General features: G+C 42.6%; 5 protein-coding genes across 5 annotated transcripts; 3 read left to right on the forward strand and 2 right to left on the reverse strand.

Moving 5' to 3' along the window:
* Window positions 1-58: 58 nt before the first annotated feature.
* Window positions 59-3,426, forward strand: I206_105819 (uncharacterized protein; the record flags this gene model as incomplete). The annotated part of the gene is made up of 14 exons (XM_070203196.1): window positions 59-95; window positions 158-238; window positions 341-442; window positions 498-588; window positions 641-726; window positions 784-876; window positions 934-1,016; window positions 1,066-1,175; window positions 1,228-1,363; window positions 1,421-1,596; window positions 1,656-2,516; window positions 2,566-2,661; window positions 2,715-3,200; window positions 3,267-3,426. The coding sequence occupies 14 exons, from the start codon at window positions 59-61 to the stop codon at window positions 3,424-3,426; spliced, it is 2,598 nt and encodes an 865-aa protein (XP_070059297.1).
* A 373-nt stretch (window positions 3,427-3,799) lies between these two features.
* I206_105820 (uncharacterized protein) lies at window positions 3,800-4,166 on the forward strand (the record flags this gene model as incomplete). The annotated part of the gene is made up of 2 exons (XM_019156370.1): window positions 3,800-3,934; window positions 3,990-4,166. The coding sequence occupies 2 exons, from the start codon at window positions 3,800-3,802 to the stop codon at window positions 4,164-4,166; spliced, it is 312 nt and encodes a 103-aa protein (XP_019010172.1).
* A 1,150-nt stretch (window positions 4,167-5,316) lies between these two features.
* Window positions 5,317-6,542, reverse strand: I206_105821 (uncharacterized protein; the record flags this gene model as incomplete). The annotated part of the gene is made up of 6 exons (XM_019156371.2): window positions 5,317-5,658; window positions 5,729-5,752; window positions 5,811-5,957; window positions 6,046-6,204; window positions 6,325-6,441; window positions 6,516-6,542. The coding sequence occupies 6 exons, from the start codon at window positions 6,540-6,542 to the stop codon at window positions 5,317-5,319; spliced, it is 816 nt and encodes a 271-aa protein (XP_019010173.2).
* A 372-nt stretch (window positions 6,543-6,914) lies between these two features.
* On the forward strand, window positions 6,915-7,421 carry I206_105822 (uncharacterized protein; the record flags this gene model as incomplete). Its single annotated transcript, XM_019156372.1, has 4 exons — window positions 6,915-6,941; window positions 7,001-7,058; window positions 7,127-7,209; window positions 7,278-7,421. 4 exons carry the CDS (start codon window positions 6,915-6,917, stop codon window positions 7,419-7,421), a joined length of 312 nt encoding a protein of 103 aa, XP_019010174.1.
* A 417-nt stretch (window positions 7,422-7,838) lies between these two features.
* Window positions 7,839-13,687, reverse strand: I206_105823 (uncharacterized protein; the record flags this gene model as incomplete). Its single annotated transcript, XM_019156373.1, has 12 exons — window positions 7,839-8,347; window positions 8,412-8,495; window positions 8,586-8,805; window positions 8,858-9,285; window positions 9,374-9,770; window positions 9,830-10,003; window positions 10,087-10,650; window positions 10,734-10,877; window positions 10,964-12,161; window positions 12,225-12,387; window positions 12,453-13,119; window positions 13,232-13,687. The coding sequence occupies 12 exons, from the start codon at window positions 13,685-13,687 to the stop codon at window positions 7,839-7,841; spliced, it is 5,004 nt and encodes a 1,667-aa protein (XP_019010175.1).
* Between the last annotated feature and the right edge of the window lie 624 nt (window positions 13,688-14,311).

Genomic DNA, 14,311 nt, shown 5'->3' on the forward strand with positions numbered 1-14,311 from the left:
TCTCTTCTTACTTCTTTCCTTATCGCTCTTGTATTTGCATGGCGATACCAACCTCAGAATGAGAGTGACAAAACCAAGCTGGGTCGAGCACTCAGGTCAGCTCACGGATCAATGTTAGACATAAGCAGGCCGAGCTGACGACAGGTCTTGATAATAGTTGGTGAAAAGAAGGGAAGATGTCCCATTTATAGTATATCAGTTCATCCTGATTCAACGAGAATAGCTACGGGTGGACTAGGTGAGTAAGGCAGCATTATAGTCACTCAATGATGAATCAGAGCTCTTCAGTTGAGTCGCGAGAGATAATGGACCAGCCTAGCTGATCCATCCTTCATAACAGATAATAAAGTCAAAATTTGGTCTACTTTACCAATCTTAGACGAGGGTGCTGAGAAGGATGAAGCGAATCACAAGCTTCTGTGCACGATGGCGGCTCATACAGGTAAATCTGAAACACTATGAAACAATATGTAGACCTTATTGATACAAATTCGCAGGACCCGTATTGTCGGTGCGCTGGGCTCATCACGGACGATTTCTTGCAACAGGATCTGATGATACGGTCTGCATGATCTGGGGTATAGATCCGTACGTCATTCGCTACCCCATTAGGTGCCTTTTGATTGATTTTGCCAATTAGCGAAGGTGCAGGGAGACTGTGGGGGTCCGAGGAAGTCAATCATGAGAATTGGAAGGCTCTTACTCGTTTAGTGGGGCACGTCGCGGGTCAGTCATCTTCCGTTGCGGAGAGTAGCTCGTATAGCTGACTCTTCAAGCGGCCAGATGTCGTGGATCTGGCATGGTCGCGAGATGACAGCATGTTAGCTTCAGTAGGCCTGGATAGTAAAGTCTGGATCTGGGATGGTAATACATTCGGTCAGCTGCCCCACCGCTTTCCATTGTGCAACGCAGCTGAATATTCTTATGACACAGAGCGATTAAGGAAGCTTGATCTGCATCAGGGGTTCGTCAAAGGTGTCTGCTGGGATCCTGTTGGTAATTACTTAGCTACTCAAGTAAGTCCTGTTCGTATTTTGCAACATCTCATGCTAATCATCCTCTCAGTCTGATGACAAAACAGTCAAAATATGGAATACAGAAGATTGGTCGCTCGTTCAAAGTGTCTCTCAGCCTTTCGAGACTTCTCCTCAGAGCACCTTTTTCCGAAGATTGAGGTGTGTCTTTCGCTTGAATTATCGCCGGCTAGAAGCTGACTAGAAGTTGAAGTTGGTCGCCTGATGGAGCGTTCATCGCTGCGTCGAACGCTATGAACGGTCCAGTCTTCGTAGCCGCCGTGATCGACCGAGAAGGTTGGAACTCGGATATCTCCTTTGTGGGCCATGAGAACACCATTCAAGTGGCGGTGAGTCAACCTACCCTTCACTTCTTGCAGTGTACTCATTCTGAACATCGGTTGCAGGCCTTCAACCCACGTTTATTTTTCCGCAAAGAAGATCAACCAGGCCGAGCGACTGCTTCTTGCATGTTAGCCCTGGGTGCCAACGACTTTAGTATATCAATTTGGAGAAACACGTTGCATAAGCCGCTGGTGGTGTTGAAAGAGGTATTCGGTCGAGATTTACTGGATATGTGTTGGTGAGCTATCCTTCCTGCGACAAGAGCCATGTGATCTTGGCTGATGAAGTGCTTCGAAGGTCCAACGACGGGTACAATCTCTATGCTTGTTCCGCAGATGGCTCAATTTGTGCTGTATCATTCTACCCTGTGGAACTCCCGGAACTTGGTCAACCTGAACTAACCCAGAAGATCCTCGATGAGTACGAGTACAAACCCAAGCGAGGTCTCACCCGAGCCGCATCTATCCAGCCTCCATTATCCATCACTAACTCATTTGGCGCTTCAGCAGCACCAAGTAGCACCGTTGTCAACGTGTTACAACCGAGAAAGAAAAATAGCGCCAATCGTCGCGTGGACTTATCAAATCCGGCTTCCACCTCCCGATCCATTCACCCTGCCACCAATGATCCATTCGCAGCTCCTATACAAGCATTTGGAGGTTCGAACGGTCATCAAGCTTCTACTGCTCAAATGTTCGAGGACGCTCGAAATGCCTTTTCGAACAACACCGCAAACGGTGATTCGCCTGGTAGAGCCGGATCAAAGAGAAAAGCTGTGTTTGGAGAAGATGACGCAAGAGCAGTCAGGGGTCGACTAATGTCCACTGCGCAAAACGATAATCATCCAGTGGAAGTGCTTAGAGCGCCAAGGGTATCTGTACAAGGTGGATCAACATCCTCTCAAAGACAGTTGCCTGTCCCGCAAATTCAATCCGTTGTTCGCGCTGCTTTATCTCAGGAAGAAGGTTCAGCATATTTCCAAGCACAAAACTCTCACTCTCCAGATGGTCTCACTAAGATCTCATTCGTCAAAGATAATCAAGGACGATGGGTCGATTACGCGTCTTCATCCGTGCTCGCGCTTGCTGTCACAAACAAGGTCTGTGCAGCTGCTCACGAGGACGGCAGCGTTGTCGTGTATTCTCCCGCTGGTCGACGGTGAGTTGCTTCTCTGCATGAAGAGATATTTGCTAATGCGAGCTAGCAGATTATCTACTCTTAGACTCGGCTCGGTTATCTACGAACTTCAAGCCAGCGAAGACAAGTTATTGGTGGTCACATCCGATTGTCAGATTCGAGTCATGTGAGCCGTTTCTTCTCATCTCGTATCTAATTGTGTACTAAAGCCTACAATAGCGATACCAGGTCCAGCAAAGCCCTGATCTCATCCGTATCCATCTCGCATTTATTGGACGACTCCTCAACATCCTCGAATATCGAGATCAAGCAATGTCTCATCCAACCTAATGGTGTCCCGATCATCATCACGTCACAACCAGCTGCATACGCATATGACAATTCCTTATCAGACTGGATTACCATCTCCTCAACTCACCAGAACTCATCAAGTCCACTCACTACGACTTCGACAGGTATTGTAGGTGATATTGAAAGCATGACAAGATCTTTGTGGAAGGGCAAGAGGCGAGACAACGGGGGAGAATGGTGGACGGAGAGTATGACCATGAGTCATCATGAAGTCCGAATTGCTGCTGCTACCTTATTAGAGTCCAAGGAAGGGTACCAAGAGTTCATCTCAGCGTACATAAATTACTTAGGCAACGAAGGTTTTTTAGAAAGGGCTGAAGAAGTGTTGAGAGAGCTCATAGGTCCGATTTACAAGTAAGTTACGTTTTCCTCGACCGTTTTGTAGACCAAAGAGCATAGCTGATCTGAACATGCGGATAGAACAACACAACCGAGTGACTGGGCTGATACGGTAGTAGGCTTGAACAAGAGAGATGTTGCCAAAGCTCTGATCAATTATTTATCGAAGACGAATCGAGGAGGAGAATTAGCCAAGGAATATGCGGTTTTACTAGGCAAATTAAGTGGAGATGGGTGGTAGATGAGACCTTTGACAAGTATGGATGGTCATTAGGTATAGGCAAGAAGATTCAGGATCGTAAACAAAGTTGTACGCATAGTCACACCATGTATTTTTAACAATGTGTCCAACTTGCTTATGGAGACAGCTAAGAATCAGACGATGATAGCTTAAGAGTTTGAGTTGATGACGACATGAGTGGACTTGCAGATCCTTTGTCTTTCATGATGACATGGGCTTCGAACTTCTCTGTCGCTCACGTCAACGTCCCTTTTTCACTTTGCTGTTAACGGTTGTGATCTGTTTATAGACTACGCTTACTACTAATCAACAACATTAACAGAATTTATACATAGTGCTCTCGCCCAGACTGGAATAAACCATTCAGAATGCAATGGCATCATCCAGAATTCCAGGTTGTCAAATTGTCATATACCGATACAAGGATGATTTCCTCGATAAGCCTCAAGACTATCTCAAAGCCTTTGGACATTTAGACATAGAGAAGAAAGTACCTAAGATTACATTGGTGAGCGTTGTCAAAGATACCTTATTCATAGTACTGATCCTTGAACTTATTACAGATTCGATTACCTTTAGCAAGCAGCAGTAAATCATTCACTTCACATTCACTCGTTCCGATTCTGACTGAGAACGGATTCACCCTCGATACGCCTATTAAAGCTATCTTACCAAAAATTTCTTTTGGAGAAAAGGGAAGATATCTGTACACATATGACAGGTCCACCAAGTTGGGATAAATAATTTAATAATGGATTGAATACAAACGATATAGGAAGTATATCTTCCCTTAAATTTGAATCTCGAAAGTTGTATCATGAATACAAGTTAGTCTAATTTGAGGCATTTTAAACAGGTGAATAAGGTTTTCAAATTACCTGTAAAATACAAACCGAAGATCAAATTCATTTATTCAAATCCACCTTTGCTATATTAGATAGGATTTGCTCGGAATTGACTGGAAGAGATTTTGAAATTATTGCTAAAGAACGAATTTTTGATCCTTTAAATAAGAATCACACCAATTTTCATTCTGATGGAAATGTTGGAATTGGTCATCGAGGTGAATTAAACTTAGATAATGAGATTGAAATGAAAGAGATTGAAGATCCGATGAAGAGAAGAGATGTAAAGGAATGAGATCACATGGAGGATTAATTCCGAATGGACAAGATCTGGTAATTATTGCAATATTGTTACTCTACTCGCCTACGTACATAGCTAATAGAGAAATTGCTCATAGTTGAAATGGCTTAAATATTTACTGACTTCGAAACTAATAAAGAAGGTTTGATTCCTACCGTCAATCAAAGTTTCAACTCTCATTCATATCCATATGAAAAAGCTATTTATGATTTATGTACTACTCAAACCATTTATAAACGTATGAAAGTAATTGAACATATAGGTGATCATCCCGGATATAGAAGTTTGATCTGTTATATACCTGGAAAAGGAATTTGTTCGGTATTTTGATTAATGGTTCGGCAATTGAAGGTGCTGCTTCATCCCGAGATTGGTTAAGAATTAGATTATTGGATCATTTCGGAATGTATCAAACGAATGAAGAGTTGATTAAGGAGTAAGTTGATTTCCCTCCTTTCTGAAATGTATCGCCTTCCCATCGTTGATGAAGTGGAAATTAGATTGATAGATAATGAGAAGAAGGTAATTCAAAATTATATTCCATCACTCCAGCCTGTCAAGGGATGCGCAAGAGAATGAACCCATGCTCCATAGGGCAGTTTGAGGAATGCTCCAGTTCCAGCGTTTAACAAGTCATATGCATATTCTGTTAATACAACTATATAATACAACCTGATCTACGTCTTTCCTTCAAGACCCGAAACAAGCTACATTTAGACTACTCAAACCAACTTATACCTGCTTTCACATTTTCTCCCCTCCTCTTCCAAATGCTCCTCCAATAGCTCTTCCGCCCCAGCCTACACCTGCGCCTGCCTTCGCTCCCACGGCTCTCAAGCCATCTTTGGCCTGTTCTAGGTAACCACCCGTACCAGCTGCAGGTGAAAGCCCACGTCTCGTACTTCCCACAATAGCATTTTCACTCGACTTTTCACTTGTCATATTAGGTGTAGTCAAATCTCTAGCTAAGGCTGTAGCTGGTGTTGTATGTGTTAATGGAGCTGGTGGGGGTGATGTGAGTCTAGTAGGGTATGTAGGTGGTGAAGGAGAGAATAATTCTGTCGGTGAAGGAGGAGCTATAAGGATCTATTGATTAATTGTAAATCAGCTGCAGCTTAGCGTAGTCACCAGTCTTTCGTTATATGGTAATACATACTTGATGAGACACATTGCTGTTTTCCTATGATAATGGCATGATCAGCGGATCATCAATTGCTACTATATGGATATCTACTCACAGAATTGCCTACTAAAGGAGGTACATTGCCTTTATTATTCAAGCAGAAAGTCGTTATTTGTAATAGAGGCTGTTGGAGTACTTGCGGTATGAGCGTTCTCGTATCCCATCGTAGGGATATCAGGTGTTCCTCCCAGGGTATCAGTTCCTGCGAGAACCCAATCAGCCATGTGATCCAAGTATATAAGACAACATATAGAGATCGTTTGTAAGAGATCAGGAGAGGATCTACTTACCTCTGTAATAGCGAACCATCCTTTTTTAGGTTTCTTCTGTAGAAACACCACTGCTATCTCTCCTGCAGTATTCTTAGGATCCTCCAAATACTCTTCAACGAATTCCTCTATCTTAGCGTTAATTTCCGTTGCAAGAGATGAATTCGAAGATGACATTGCCTGTACAGATGTAAATTAGTATCGACAGCTCTTTGTACAATATGTAGTTAGGCACAATTCCAGAGACATTGTGGGAAGCGTGATCTTGAGATAATGCTTGCATAAGAGTTATTCACTCACAATATGAGAATCAAGTAATTCGAAATCATCAGGTTCGATAGCATCTGTATTCCTCTGAAAGAAAATAGCATATAATAATGCTCTTAAAGCCGGCCGTATTTGCGATTGATGAACAGTCTATAAGTGATTTGTCAATGCGATACAAAGTGATGATATTTTCCAGAAGACAGGTATAAGGTGATTTAACATACCAGCTCGATGTGATTTAACGTATCCATCTCGTGCTATCGAGGTATAATCTACAGCTTGCGCTCGATTTCCACAATGATTGAGGGTCAATTCGAGAAATTTCACGTAGAGCAAGGCAGTAGATCTGAAGAGATATAAGAGTCTTTCAATTCTAGGCGGTGCTAATCAGACTCTCAAATGCTTTGTCCTCATCATATCCAAAAAAAGATTAGAAGTATACCTTTGTTGTTATTGTATTTAATCCTCATCGTCATCTGATCGACCTCCACTTTACGATGTTTTCGAAAGTCGATTATCGTAATCTACAATTGGACTTTTGCTTCTTCTTGCTCAAACCCACTACATAAGGCTATTAGAAGAATCGAATACAAGAAATCGGACGGGTACGAATGCTTGCTAAGATGAAGAAAGGTCCATCGTTGCAGCATGTCAGTGATATCACGATTTTCAGATTATCAAGCTGAACTTGTCGTTTTTTTTTTTTCAGTTCATTGTTCGAGCAGAAATGATTCAAGCTTATAGATCAGCAGTAAGAGCTACACGGCGTGAGTTTAATTCTCATTAAGGTAATCTTCGAATTGAAATTCTGTAGTGTTGAGTGTAATTGTTATAGCTTTGCCTGATCCTTATGCACGACGAGAAACATTAGATTTCTTAAGATCAGATTTAGAAAGATTAAGAGGTGAATATGATTTAGTAAGTTAAATTTGTTTTCTATCAAAAAGCAATATAAGTTTTGTTAACTAAAGAATAATATACGATAGAACAAGTTGAAATCAAATTTATCACACTTTAATAGAACTTTAAAACAATTATTACCTTCAATAGGACTTAACGGTTTAACTCAAGGTGAAATTGGATCTAGATTAATAGGACAAAAGAAATCAATAAAAGATATATTATCATAATTTATCAACTACTCTTGTACACTTGGTTTTACTCTTTAAAGCTAAGGACACTCCAAGAAATCGATTGAGTTAGATAAACCGCTGTCTTTTCACAAGTAATCGCCGATTCATGACCGATCGTAGTTGGTCTTAGATAATACTCTACTTTAGACATCAAATATACCCAGCATTACAAGTATATAACCCTCTCTTCATGAACCATATTATACTTATGTCATCAGATTATGCAGATGGTCGAAATTTTAATATGGAAATCGTCGTGAATGACATGTGCATTGTATATCGTGTATCATTCGCTTCGTTACTACTAAGCCCATACTTCCTTCAAATCATGTTATATAAAGAATCGATGTCGATCTTACAACACACCTGACATCAAAAGAAGCTACAAGAAGTAATTCAATGAAATAGAACCCCTTAATGAGATCCTCTTATACTATGTCCACTACTTACGACTTGGCCTGCACCTCCACCTGGCCTTTGTTGGGGACCTTGAGGTGAAGGAAATTTAAGGAATTGAACATGTGAATCATCAGATGTGAAAATGACTTGTTGTCTTGCGAATCTAGGTACCATCATTCCAACACCTTGAGGAGGGGGCATATTTCCGAAAGGTGGACGAGGTCTGAATCCAGCTTGTCCAGGAGGTGGTTGAGGTGGGAAATAACCTTGTTGAGACTGAGGTTGATGAAGTGATTGAGATGATAATGGAGGTGGTCTACCATATGGATTATTGGTTTGAGGAGGATACATTAGTCCTCGATTAGGTTGAACAGGTACAGGAGCATTGACTCTCGATGGTGGAGTATCAGCGAATAGACATTGAATATTTGATCCGGGAATAATCTGCACCAAGTGACCCGTTTCGACGTGGTGTACTTCGATGAATGTTGGTTCGAATGCAACCACATAGGGGTATTGAAGTGCTGTGGTTGAATTTGTTGGTCAGCTCGGTTATTAATGACTTAAGATAGATTATGGTGAACTCACCAAAAGCAGTTGGAAGACCCTCCCATACGATGGCCCATTTAGGTCTTGATCTCCAACCGTTCTTGTTCACGTAGAAGGCGAACTCTGCGAGATTGGACATGTCAGCGATATCCAGTAAATCCAATGTCTTCCAAATGCATGTCCTGAGGCTCCTAGGACGAAGAGCCAACTCACCATCGTAGCAGAGCAAGAAATCCTCTTCTATCCTATAAATAGCGATAGGTCTAACATTATCCCTCTTAAGGACAAAGTCTAAACTAGCATCTGAAGGATCAAGTAAACCTTGCATATCAAGAGTTTCAAGATCAACAATTTCGAAACCTTTAGTACATCCTACACAAAGTTTGGTTTTGAGAAAATGAACGCTAGATGATTCAGTGGGGATGTAAAATTCCTATCGGCTGACATTAGTCCTAGAAACACCATAAGAACGATTTCGAACCCACTTTGAAAAGTTTTAAAGCATCATCACGTCCATTTAACCTTTTCATGAATCCACCTGGAGCTTTTTTACCTCTCATACTTTGATCTATGGGTTCCATGACTTTTATTGTAGAACTAAGGGTAGATGATTTGACGATTGCTATCAGAGTTTTACCTAAACATACGCCTGATTTTATGAAACTTGTATGACTTGATATTCTCTTTCCTCGTTTCAGAGCCGCATTGGCATCATTCGGATCAAGACAATCTAATGGGAAGGTGGTAACGCATCTTTCGTGTAGTACGATGAGTAATTGAAATTCTTCAATCACGTCCACTTGAGTTACGTCTAATAGGTTAATGACCTTGATTGGCTCGCGTAATTTGTCGTCTCGTAGATTGGAAAAATATACCCCTTCGTCTGTACCGTATATCATCCTGTGGCCCATGTCTAAATCGGGTTGATCAGCTCGATTCCGGTCTGGTTTCAAAACAAAGAATACAAGTAACACGGTCAAAACGAAGAAAGCCATACTCACCATACGGACTAACACAGTTGACCTTTCTCAGCCCACCTCCAGTAAATGAACTTCCCCCTTCGGTAATAGTCTCGCTGACGAAGACGCAACTTCGTTCTCTGAGGATGGTCTGTTGTTTGTCAATAGATTCAAGCCATTTCTTTCGCGACATATAAGTATCCACCCAAAGCTGCATTGAGTATCCCTTTTTACCTAGATGTATTACTGTAAGTGAGAAACCATGTTTCGATTCTGGTTTTGGAGGGTTAGTAAGGGATGTCACCTTCGAATTTCCAGTTATACTTGATGTGGTGGATTGACGAGGCATGAGTTTAGTAGCTGCTCGAGAAGCTGAGAGTTTTGAGGAGTTGTACGAATCGTCCGGTGTGACGAGGACTAGCAATTCAAGGGGGATAGGCTGTCACGTCGATCATCAATTAGCTCTCTTGAACATAAACACCGAAGGACCGGACTCACTCTTCGATACACCTTGTACTGCTCAGACTTTTGAACCCATTTAGGTTTTACAAGTAAAAAAGCGTGATCAAACAGGAAACCAAGTAGATCTGCAATCTCTTCTCTATTTCCACCACGTCGTTTCAAAGGGCCTTTATGAACAAGTTCACGGGATTTATCTCGGAGTCGAAGATCCTGTAGGGGATAAATAATGTTAGCCACGATCGTGATAATCGAACAATCTGTAGTGAAGTTTATTAGGCAAACCCGACACTCACAATATGTTCTCCCGGCCTAAATACTAGACTCTGTTCGATCTGAGCCAACTCAAATATGTTCTCTGATTTCCCACTTTCAATATTCACTTTAGTTAAGAAGCCTCTGACTAACTTAATTACTTCAGGTAGAATTTTCTTATCAGGATGATCTTCAGGTGTATATTTTAAAACAGCTTCCAGTAAGAGTGGATATCTACCAAGACGAGTTGTAGGTTTAGTTAAATATCCATTCAATTCAAGTTTTCTTGATTCAGGTTTACGTTCTGTTTCATCCACGAATTTTTGGAACTGTGGATTTGCGGTTTTTTCTTTTTCAAATTCATATTTTCCAAATAATTGATGTGAACCATAAACCACAAATGGTTCAAATAATGGTACTCTTTCTAAAAATAAATCTCCAACTCCACTAACTACTGGTTCTTTCTTTTGCCTTTTTGTCAACTTCTCAGCTAAAACTTGGTTGACACTTAACACATCATGTACATTCCAGAATACCTGCCTGACGAAATCATCCCTTCTTTTCAGGTCGATAACGTCCGATGTTCGGAGGGGCTTGACCCATGACTGTAAACACATCATCAAATCAGTCTCCACCCTTTCAGATATTGCGGCATTAGTGGTTCCGATAGAAGAGATAGACCACTCACATCTCGTAGATATTCCAAATCCCTAACGAAATCCCTTTCAGTGTATATGACCTCGTTGATGGCTTCCTGTCTTTTCTTCTCTGTATCATCCACGCTATCTAAGATCTCCTGAGAGACAGAATGGATCCAAAGTGTGCCGGTTTCCTATGTTTTCAGAATATTCGTCAGCGTTGCAGTTCCGCTCGGGTCAGTTTTCACGAATCGAATGTGTAATGTCGATTCCGACCTACCTTGACATCGACTATACTCTCTTGACTCAACTTCCTAGAAAGTCCACCTTGTGGCTTCATATTCAACGTCTTCATCTGTTCCAACCTTCTAGGACAATTGATACTATAACATAGTCTCTCTCTTGAACAAGTAGGCGAGTAACAATCTGTCAAAAGGGTGAAAACTCCAACAGGCAGATCATCTTCTGATTCATCTTCCACCTGAGTTTTTTCACTAGTCGCAGGCATGTTATCCCAAATATGCGATTTCGTCATTGATTTAGGTGAAGCTAAAGTCGTTGTTGAAGTAGCCGGTGTTGTTTGAGTATGATGTCCTCCATCTGAAGTATTATTCATTGAACCTGAATCCGAATTCCCTTGTCCACCTATTGGTGGTCTTGTCATACTCATCCCACGAAGATTGGTACTCCCGACCGAAGACGTTCGTCCAAGACCAGCATGCTCGGATGAAGGACTATCCTGAGCTGCATTTCCCATGAACGGGGCAGCAGTCAGCCTTTCTTTAAATTGATATATTTCGTGAGGGTTATCTCGAAGTCGGTGATCATACGTCACGTCATGGAAAAATTTCTGATTATCCAATGCTCTTCCCAACAATAACGCTAAATTCCTGTCAGGTGTCTTTATGATATCCGCTATTATTCCTACTGCTGTCCTCCCATCAAACGAATCTTTATACGTTATTCCATCTTTGATCAATTCGCTGAGAATTAACAACTTCTTGAACGCATCTGCGACTTGGGACAACATTGCAGGGTAAACCGGAGGGAGGGTTTGAAGGATTGCTGCTCTTGCTGTGGACGTGCTTCGAGTGAGTGTCCCAGAAAGAGATCGTTGAGAAGATAAAGGAGTGGGGAAAGAGAAAGATGAAGGCGGAGCATTGGTAGGATTTGATCTCCGTTGAGAGCCATGGCCGATACTTTCCGCCCTCATCGATTTTACTACGTCTTTCCTATTTGACGAGGATCCCGAGAAAGACAACGCCCGGTTATCGAAAGTCGTAGCTGATGGTGCAGCCCCTGGAGGCAAAGGGGAGTCTGCTGTTGGAAGGGGAAGGGAAACAGTCGAATCCATAGATTTGCGTCCTGATAATCGTCTTTGTGCATGAGCTGCGAAGCCGGACTCTGATCCTGTGGGCGTGGTCGGCGAGCTGTAAGACTCATATACGCTTGCCGATGGCTCGATCTGGGACAGCGGGCTATTTTGGAGGCAGGTTAGCACAAGACCAAGGATTAATATCCCTTTGCGATGCCATGCTCACGTCATATGCGCCCTCCCAGCAGTCGTGGTATACACGCTGCTATTCACAGACGAATCCGACGCCATTCTCTTGTGCATGGAAGGACCAGAATTGCTTGAAAACGAGCTATGGCGTTGCTCAGCTTTGGGCGGTATAGGCGGAGCATGTGGGTCTGGATGGCGCTCTGCACGATTGAAGAGGATCAAGTCTGTCAGTAGGCGCAAAGAGGTTGCGCACGTGAGGACTCACGGAAATAATCCTGATTAGAGTTACTGCCCGCACTACTAGACAGTCCAAAATCATCTAAAAGACCTCTCTGAGGTGAAGTTTCGAAAGCCATTTTGCCCAACGCTTGACCTATATGATCCGTCCCTGATCCGCCAGAAGTATATCTATCATTCTCATCTATCCCTGCATAAGCAGTTTTTGGCAAGGGAGGCGGAGGTGGAGACTGCTGATATTGTGACAAAGGTTTATTGAATGATGTTGTTGAGGTAGATGTTGGTATCCGCGATGATGTAGTTTGAGTTGACGAAGCAAAAGAAGCTGGGGAGTCCGATTTGGGGTTGGGAACAGGTGGTGCAGGAGAAGCGACTCGATGAGGGAATACGCTTGATGCAGGCGATGACAAATTAGCATTTCCATTATTGTAGCTTTGTGATGTTGATGCTTGATAAGCTTGAGCGGGGGTCAAGCCTTGTTGCCTTATTGGTCCAGGGCCCGATCCAGATGGTATTCGACCGCTATGTGAAGGAGCAGGCACAGGGAATATTGCATTGGGATTGGAAGGAAGTCGATTCGTCCGTGGTGGAGGGGGTGAAACGCTATCCGGATTTGGAGAGTAGTAGGACGCAGATGAGGTCGTTGAATAAGCCGAAGGAGCCAGGGAAGCTCTACGATCAGGAATATCTCCAGCCTGCACGAGCAAGGGCAAAAGTCAGCGAGTGTCACTAAGATGTGCAATTGTGCAGGGGGATCAAAAGCGAGATTACAGGGGATCATTCGTTGGAAATCACTCATACACTCACCGGAACGCCATAAGCATCAGAAGCATAACCATGACTTACTTTCCTTCCATACGTCCCATTACCATGACCAGTCCCATTCGAAGGATCATACGTCCCAGTATACATCCCTCCATTCGAGTTTGCGGGTGGTTGATATGAATGTTGCGGCGGTATTTGTTGCCTAGGAGCAGGATGGGCACCATACGGTGTACCTGGTGGATAAGATGGTTGAGCAGAATTCAAATATCCCGAGGGTAGAGCTTGAGGTGCATAAGATGGGTGTAAATGTGAAGGACCAGAGCTGGAAGGTGCATGATGAGATGATGGAACAGGACCTTGCCCTAAGTGATGTCCACCCGCAGGTCTTCCAAATATATTCTCAAAGACTTCATTTCGCTGATTTGTACTTGGTGGCGCTCTTCCACTAGGTTGTGATCCTGATGCAGCGGTTCTTGACCTCGGACCAGAAGGTGGCATGATCGATACACCTATATCAGACTCTTACTATAGATTAGAGGAATTCCGCGAATGGAAGTTGGAGAGGAGTCTTTGTTATTCGATTCGTGATTTTATCGTGATAATTGAGCGTTAATTTCGAAATGCGTAAATATTTATTTTATTTTCGTTTATTATCGAGGTCGTATTATGTTCGTTGATTGCTGTTGTCTTGACCTATGAGAATGATTTGTTATTTATTGTATATCTTTGTCGTAAATGGATGATTGATGGATGTAATTAGAGTATGAGGTGAATTTGTATGGTTCAGGGTAAACAACTGTAAGTAAGTAACTTGTCTGGTATCAGCTCGGGCGTTTTTGTGGCGTTTCATAACATGACTTCTACTTCGTCAAAAGTTACATTTCGATGCATTCCTTCAGACCAGAGCTCTCATGACCGCCACGTCGCTAGTTATGAGCGGATCATAGGTGTCACTGGACATCGACAGGCTCTGAGCAGGAAATAGCATACATAAGTGGAGTTTACAAATCATCAGGGAGCATTAATTTTACTTTTACTTTGCATGATGTTCGGCCATCTGCGCCACGCGACGCGTCGCATTTGGAGGACTACCTATACCTCTTCTGCAGGATATTGAGAACC

This window comes from Kwoniella pini, chromosome 8 (genome assembly GCF_000512605.2).
Source record: "Kwoniella pini CBS 10737 chromosome 8, complete sequence".
NCBI lineage: Eukaryota > Fungi > Basidiomycota > Tremellomycetes > Tremellales > Cryptococcaceae > Kwoniella > Kwoniella pini.